Source organism: Manis pentadactyla, chromosome 12, assembly GCF_030020395.1.
Source record: "Manis pentadactyla isolate mManPen7 chromosome 12, mManPen7.hap1, whole genome shotgun sequence".
Lineage (NCBI taxonomy): Eukaryota > Metazoa > Chordata > Mammalia > Pholidota > Manidae > Manis > Manis pentadactyla.
This window is the reverse complement of record NC_080030.1, coordinates 43,082,248-43,090,702: the sequence shown is the minus strand read 5'-3', so window position 1 is coordinate 43,090,702 and position 8,455 is coordinate 43,082,248. Positions and strand designations below refer to the sequence as shown.

The following is an 8,455-nucleotide window of genomic DNA, read 5'->3' as shown; positions in this document are numbered from 1 at the left end:
ATGTGTGAATAGTCTGTTTTCCATTAACTTGGGGCAAATATCTATTAGCCTGCTTAATCCTTAGTATGTTTAGTGGTAACACTATCTTTTATACTATTTCATTAATAGTAGTAGCTACCACCATTTAAAATTATGTTTAAAAAAATTGTATTTCTATGCTCACTTCCTTGCTGTCTGCAGAAACAAGAACAGATTTCTGGGACTACCAAATTTGGGAGCCTTCAACAATCACAGTGGAGGAGGAGAGAGAGGAGGTGTATACCTCCAGTGGCACCAAGGGAGAGACTTATACCACTGGGAGGTGAGAGGGAGGCTGCTAGAAGGAGCTGACCCGGCAAAGGTACTCCTGTCTGGGATGGTCCAAATTCTCTTAGACAGAGAACCCAGTTAGTCAGCTGTTTGGAATTAAAAAGTCTAATACCAGATACTCTCAGCAAAAGAGGGAAGGCTTATATGGTCTTTCCAATGGGTTCCTTTGTCCTTAATGTAAGTGATATTTGTGGCCCCTTAAATGTTGGTATGAGTAATATCTAGTACTTAAAGACAAAATGTGGCAAAAAAAAAAAAAAGTAAATATGTTTCTCCAATTTTTCTAGTCAAATGTTTTAAAACTGATTCAAATGAACACCTAAATTTACCAGTGACTGAACAAGCTTTAATAATTCTAGAAAGTGAGCATGGAGAAATCTAAATCCTTATGCCATTAATAACTCCCCATACATAAACAAGAATTATTTCTTAACACAAATAATCCATGTTAACCTCATATGCCTTAGTAAACAGAAGTTTTTATATTAGGTTCAGGCTGAATTATCCATCTTGACCCAATCTAATTGATGTAAGTGGTAGGAATTAATTTTGTGCAGATAGGGATAAAGACTAATCCAGGTCAATCAGCGCCTTGTAATTAATCCACATACCCTTTTTAAAAGAGAGAGAAATGTTGGCACATTCTCTGGTTTAAGGTTCTGCTCCAATCTAATATAGAGTTCTAAAATTTTACCAAGTTCAAATTTCAGGATGGAATTACAAATAACAAAGGTTTTGCTAAAGCAGATGGCTGTTGCCAACTGCCAAATGTTGAGGTTTTCTTTGGAATCTGTTCCAACCGTCTGTGAACAAATGAATGAGTATGTGAATTAAAGACAAAACATTTCTAGGTACCTTTAAAAATGGTTAGAAAACTTGGATTTTATCATATTAGGCTAACATTGACCCTGCAGTTTTTAAGCCTGAAACCTCTGAATACTAATTAATTATAAACTGGAAATCAGTCTAAACTTATCACCTCTCATTTCTGGGAATATAGATAATAAATTCCTAAAAAAAAAATTTTTAATAGATAATTTTCCACAAAATCAATATGTTAAACTAATTCTGATTAAATTACTTACGTTAGTGAAGTGTCCCTCTAATGTAAAGTAGCCTTGCCTTACTTTGATGTAGAGGAGAAAGTCAATGTGGTAATCATTTTGCAGTGTATTAAGGGATTAGCATGAGAAGGCCTAATTGCCTTAATTTTGTTTTAGTTGCTATGCTTGTAACAAAGTACAAGTTTAATAGTTTTTAATATATTTTAACCTAGGTTTTTAAATCTTATAGTGAATACTAAGCAACAAAGCAATGTTTAGTCGTGTGTTAAATGTCTTGAGCTTTATGGCTATGCTTAGCAATATAGATAGGAATTCTAGGGGCACAAAAGATGTGAATCTGAAATCTAAATTGGAGATGCAGATCTGCAATCCACTTTCACCACAGTGCTCTCTTTAAAGAATCCATAAAATAAAGTAGGTATCATAAAGTAGATCATGTTTTCCCATGGGAATTATTTTATAATTATGGGCTGCTTCCTTTGCCAGAACTTAGTACCTAATTACGGCAGCTGTGATAGAAATATGCACACTAATTGTACGAGAGTCCCCAGAACACTAATACGTTCATTCAATAAGGATTCATTGAGTATATACTGTGTGCCAGGCACTATTCCAGGCTGTGGGGATTTGATGTGGGCAGAAAACACATGGCCTCCCACCCTCATCAATATTACAGAATAGACTACTGGGGAGATGACTGTAAACCAAATAGCCATTGCAGATTTTAAAAGCTAGAAAGGAAACAATTATGGTCATTGCCTTGAGTAGCTGGTGGCCAAACTGTGGTCTAACAGGTCAGTTGGAGCTGTGGGTAGGAGGTTGTTCGTGGCGGAAGAGCAAACTGTAGGGACCATGACTCCCTGGAGGAAATTCGAGAGCAGTCATGAGTCTGGAGCAGCACAAGAGAGGAAGCCATAAGGTTAACGAGGAGGCAGAGACTGGACATGTGGGGTGCTGAACCCCACGTTGAAGATTTGATCATTGTAAAGAAAAGGCATAGAAGTGTTTTCAGTGGCTGGGGTAGGGATAGGGTGACATCAGATTTACTATTTGAAAAGGTTGCAGCATGATAGTCCTATACCCTCCAGGAGATGCTTTAAGAGGTTTAAATGCTGAGATTTAAGAGAACATTATACTAGGACATTTGAAGGGTGACCAGGGCAGAGATGGACAACAGTAAGTCACATTTGAGAGAAAGTTAAGAAGTAAAAAAAAAAAAAAAAAGCCTGGAGGTGGTAGTGATTTGAATATCTGGAATGAAGGTGGAAAGGATGAGGGTGAGGCTCTGGAAAGAGCCACTCACCTGTGGGTAAAGTCATCTTAAGCTGAGTCAGCTGCCAAAGTAAAAATTGTACATGGCATGAGGTAAGGCTTGCCTCCGAGCACCAGGTCACACACCCCCACAAATGCAACTGCGTGACCATTAAAGTGAACTGTGGCACAAATCAACTTGCTGTAAATCACCAAATAAACAAAATGGTCCACACTGAGTGCAGCATCTGCCAGAGATATCAATCCTCAGGAGTTATTTTGTCCCCCAAATGCCAAGTGCATGGGCCAGTCCATCAAATATTGGGGCTTGGTGGGGAAAGGGCAATAAAGACCCTCTCTTCCAATTCAAGACTTTAAAACAAAGGAGTAAGGCAGGTGGAGACTAAACCCTCTCCTTTATTACTGGTGAAGCTGGCGGTGGAGGCTGTGCCCTTTATCTGTGGGCAGGTGGGCATCCTAACACTAACCTCAGAATCAGACGCTTTCCTGTGCCATGGGCTGAATGGGGCGGGCTTCCCACACAGAAGTGCATTTTGCCTCGTCACACTTAATGGTGTCAAGAAGTAAAGCAAAATTTGTGGGGCCTTGTGGATAAAATGAAAGTTTCTGTGGCCAGGATTCTCACCTGGCCCTGGTCGGCTAGCTCACTACACACCTGTGGGCAATATGGTGCAATCAACTCTGTATAAAGAGCTCCACCCAGTGCTCTGGGCACCATGGTGTCACGGCTGCAGGAGAGCAAAGCAGAGCCTGGAGTGGTGGCAGCGCCAAGGACAGAGGCCCAGAGGACGGCTGTGCCGGCTGAGAGACCCAGAGGCAGAGACCGGCTTGCTGGGTGCAGACTTGCTCTGAGTGAACGGGATTCTAGTGATTGACCTGCCACCATGGAAATAACGTTGGATATAACTCTTTCACCCCAAGAACATTTTACTGCCCTTTCTTTGGTCACATTGAATCCATAGTGAACTTGCCTGGGGCTGAAACCCATTGGCAAGACAGGCCTCTGGGCAGCTCTCTGCCAAGAGAACCAGAGACTGGGGCTCCATTACACCTGCTCTGTTTTCCCTCCTACACGCACTGAGCTAATTCCTGATTCCTGCCCCTGAGAGAAGTCTGCTTGAGGGATCAAAGACCAGGAGCCCCTGACACCCCACCCCAGTGGAAGAAAACAGCAGGAGCAAGTTCTCTGCACACAGCCCCACCGGCCCCCCAGCTTCTCCTTCCTGGAGTAATAGGAGGTGTTTGTTACAGAGATGGAGGTCATAATTCTGATGGCCGATGCGCATTTTGGCAGTTGACAACCATATTATCGTAGCTTGATGTGCTTGACGTGTGTTTACACGATCAGTATTTGTGTCCTCTGTGTGCCCAGAATTAGGATAGGTCCTAAGAAATTACAAAAAAGCAAATGTCCCAATTCAGCCCTCATACTCAATAGAGGATAGGTGGAGAAGTATTTATGTTTATGATATTTAGGGAATAGTTGGTAATGCATAGTCACCATAGGAAATTAGAAGCAAGCTTCTGTGAACTAAAGCTTGTTGTGAGCCATATCAGCCTTTAAAAAGCCTTCAGCAGGATTCTGGTTTTCTAGATATCCTGACTAAAGAAAAAGTGTGTTTCCTTCCTCAGTGTGTCCCTTTTTTGAGAGGAGGGGGAGGGTATCTTATAATAAGACTAATATGGAGGAAAATGACCTCATGTGCCTGTGGTTGAGCTGTTTCCCTCTGCGTCCAGGTGGAAGGACGCGGGCAGCCGCTGGCGCGGGTCTGTTTCAGGAAGTGTACGTATGAATCGGGAAGGGCGGGGTTGACCTACTCAGGCAGGACATTACTCTTCTTCCTCTTCCTGACCACGTTGCCCACAGCAGTCATGGTCACTGCTCAGTTTCCTGTTGGAGGAAACCTTGGACACTGAGGGTCCACCTGCTACAGCTGGCAGACCAAGGACAGCAAAGTGTTTGATGCTTCTGTGTCCCCTGAGCCTTGAATCTCCATGTGGACCCCTTCTCAGTAGCATCCAGGGCCTGACACATCTGAAGCAAAGGTAGAGCCATTGCTCTGTGGGTTGGAAGGGACAGGAAACTGTGGCCTTGACAAATCATGTTCTGGACCAAACATCACAGGCAAGTGACATGTGGGTGGGCCTGGGGTGGAGAAGAGGCAAGGTGATGTTATGTGATGTGACCTTGGGGGTAGTGGCCAGCAGGAGGACTTTGCAGAAGGATAAAGGCATCAGGTGACCAACTGGTGTGGAGATGTGGGGTGGGCGCTGCTGGGCCCTGGCCATGGTGTCAGTTCTCTCCTTCCAGCAAACTCCACTGGTCACACGCACTGTGATAATGAATGTCATGGTCCCTGACTGCAAAAAGCCCACAGTCTAGTAACTTGGATTCTTCATACCATCCTTGGATCGATTCCAGGCCGGTAACATAAGAAAGTGTGGGGAGCTTCTCACTCCCAGGCAAGCCCTGGGAATCCATATTTCATAAAGTATTTCTGATGCACAGTGAGGTTTAGGGACAGCTGGCTGAGAGGGACAGATGGAAGTAAGTACAGGTGACCCTTGAACAACATGGATTTGAATGGCATGAGTCCGCGTATACGTAGATTTTTTCAATTGAAAAATATTTTGGAGATTTGTGACAATTTGAAAAATCATTTTCTTTTCTCTAGCTTACTTTACTGTAAGAATACACTATATAATATGTACACATACAAAATATGTTTTAAGCGACTGCTTCTATTATCAGTAAGGCTTCCAGTTAATAGCAGGCTATTAGTAGTCAAGTTTTGGGGGAAGTAAAAAGTTATACGCAGATTTTTGACTGGGCAGGAGGAGGTCAGCACTCCTAACCCCCATTGTCCGAGGGTCAGCTGCAGACCATAGTCGCAGTGCTGTGGGAAGGGCTGTGGCTACATGCTAGCAAGCTGTGAGAATGCAGAGGAGGCGCACCTACAAGGAAGAGGCAGTGTGGGGCTTGGGGAATTTTATTTGAAGATCAGTTGGCCCCACTTACTGACTTTCTCACATACTTCCCTGATGGGTAACCCAGCCATGCAGGGTTCTGGGTCTGAATTTGGCGGTTCACTGTGCTTCGGAAATGACTCTGGCCACAAGTCCTGCGTCTCCCACTTGGGCTTCTGATGAGCCCGCTGGGACAGGGTCTGGTATTTATAGGGATCTCAGGTAAGTGGCAGCCATAATGACTGAGACCCAACAAAGAGCACCATTTGGAGAGTGTTAGTTCTCTAGTCTTCAGAGCTTATCTTTTGCTTTCAGCATCACTGTGTTATCTCTGCCACCTCACCCCAAGGATGGGTCCAAAGGTGGCTTCTGCTTGCCTTGATAGGGCCTTTTCTAGAATCCTTACCACACCTCATCCCCAGCCCATTCATCTCCATCAATTCGACACAGAGTTCCTTAGTGAGATGCCCCAAGGTAAATACATGTGCTGTGTTCTCATCTCCTGACTTTGTCCCCTGAAGAGTGATTCCTGTTAAATCCCTCACCTCCAAACCAGGACCAGACCCAGGCTTGAGGACCTCGTTCCCCTGCTGCCCTCTCGGGATGCCACCCCACTCCCACAGGCAGTGTCCCCAGCAGAAGGCAGGTTCAGCCTTTGTGAGTCTGAGGGTCACAGGAATTGAGAGACTGTTGGAAGCCTCTATGTCCCTTTCCCTGAAGGGCAGAGAACATTGCTCCCTGAGCAGCTGTCAGAGCCCAGCTCAGCCCTCTGACACAGAAGGAGAAGATGCCATGGCAAACAGAGTCCCCACTCCAGGGAGGGGGGTGTGCATGGCGATGAGAAGCAGCGCTTGCTTGTACCTCGAACCCCGCCGTGGGTTCAGAGTGTGGACGGAGTAGAGCCAATAGCTTCCTACACTCACACCATTTCAAATTCCCAAGCTTCATTTCTTTTTACCCTCCATCTGCAATGATACTAAAGTTTTTCCGCATTTTGGAAATGTCAAAATAATGAGCAAATGAGGCAAGTTTCGACTAAATGAATATATGAAGTGTGTATCCTCAAAACACTGCTACTATTTAGTAAATTGTAGTCTTTTAAAAAATAGTATGAAGAATATGGAGGGATTTGGGGAAGATGCCTGCCTCCTGCAAAAATAACTTTGATCTTATTAAATAAGGTGTAACTGGAGAAGTGAGAAAAAGTGTGAAATCAGTTTTGGATTATTCCATCTGCGTAATCCATAAAAGCCATAAGGATGGAAAATAATATAAAAACCTCTCAGGCTGCCTACAGTTAATTCAGTCTTAGTATCACCCAGAGTGAATGAATGTAACATACAGAGATACTCAAGGGATTCTAGAACTTTCTACTTGCCCCTCCCACATCTCTAACCAATGTGGCCCTGCATATTGACCAGTAGGGGGCATATGTGAGCAGTGTACTGCAGGAGTGAAGCTCACTCAGGTTGCACCTACTCAGTGTGGGGCAACCCTGGCAAATTTGCCAGGAGAGAGAAGGAATTAGGCCACTGGAATTAATTCTTTTAAAACCCTTTGAGAGTTTTCAAGATTGTGAGTTTTTATTAAGTTCCTTAATCAACTTTCCGCATCCACAAAAGCTGATATAAATATGTGAAGTGAACCCTCAGGACATTAGAAATGCTTTTCATATATTGTAAACAAATTCTGTTTATCTGGAAGAATGATTCTCTTAAGAACAACAATTGTCTGAAAGCTCTTCCAACTTACCTGAGAAAATTCGCTAGGAAAAGATAAATAGATACATAGTTACATGCTTCTACCCTGCCCACTTTTTATACACAGTCATTTTCAAATGTTGAAAAATGAGACTTCTTCAAGTGCAAAATGAAGAATCAAAAAAAAAAAATCCCATGAAAAGGAGATTGGCACTTCTGTAATATTGGCCACCCTCTTCTGATTAGCTCTAGTCAGTGTCCCTCGTTTATATTTTTGCTCTTGTCTGTGTTTTCTCATCTCATCCCCCAAACTTTCCCCGGGCCTCCTGCAGGAGGGCTGACAGCACCAGCTGGGTGGGAATGTGGGTGGAGGACGAAGGCGGTAGAACTGCCCAGACCTGTCCGCCTTGGGTGTAGCACCTCGTCGCAGGTGGACATGATGCCGTGGCAGCCTCACAGGGCTGTCCACCCCTCCCGGTCGCCCAGCAGGGCCACGGCTGCCAGGGGAGCTGTCAGCAGCCATGGTGGGGGCTCTGGTCAGAGGATGGCGGAGCCGAAGCTCTCCCCGAAGGGCTAAAGCCAAGCTTCTCATCTCACAGAGTCAAGGTAGAATTCAGATTCAGGGTATGTTTGCAACACTCTGCTATGACTGTCATTTTTTTCCTTAAGGGTGCAACAAGGTGATGATAACCTTACAAGCTTTTTCCTCTTCAAATAGCATTAGAAAATCTATAGTTTGTTTTTCTTCTCAGGTTATTCTAAATTATGGCTAACTCACTTGTATGAGGTCTATTTTCTCTTTTCCTGTCAAAGACATAGGTGTCTTCTGTAGTCACGCTGTAAAAGATCATTATTCCCACCTTATTTCCTTCAAAAGCTTTTATTTTAAGATGTAACCCTTGTTCTGTAGTATTTGTATTTGACTAGGAAGACAGAGAAGTTTTACCTACTTTTGACAAATTCTAGTCTAAGCCTTATCACTTTATTACCTCTGGTATGGGAGATAGTAAAAGTAGTGAGTATCTGGGTTTCCTTTTTAATTATTTTTATTTTCTGTTACTATGTATTGAGACAACAATAAGTGCTAGTGACCAAAATGGAACTCTCCTGTTAACTTATTGTGTCCTTTTCTGAAACAAATTT

At 43.6% G+C, this 8,455-nt stretch overlaps 1 protein-coding gene across 5 annotated transcripts in view; it reads left to right on the top strand.

The window, feature by feature from the left end:
- The window catches only part of PLEKHG1 (pleckstrin homology and RhoGEF domain containing G1), a 202,421-nt gene that overhangs the window by 73,695 nt on the left and 120,271 nt on the right, over positions 1-8,455 (top strand). Inside the window, exon 1 of one of the 5 annotated variants that reach the window (XM_036906959.2) lies at positions 7,570-7,918. The exons of 3 other annotated variants lie outside the window; for them this stretch is intronic. In XM_036906959.2, the coding sequence (XP_036762854.2) occupies positions 7,834-7,918 (85 nt within the window). In that variant the 5' untranslated portion in view covers positions 7,570-7,833. Of the gene's footprint in view, positions 1-7,569; positions 7,937-8,455 lie in introns of those variants that run through there. One more of the 5 variants, XM_057489104.1, reaches the window with a different exon arrangement.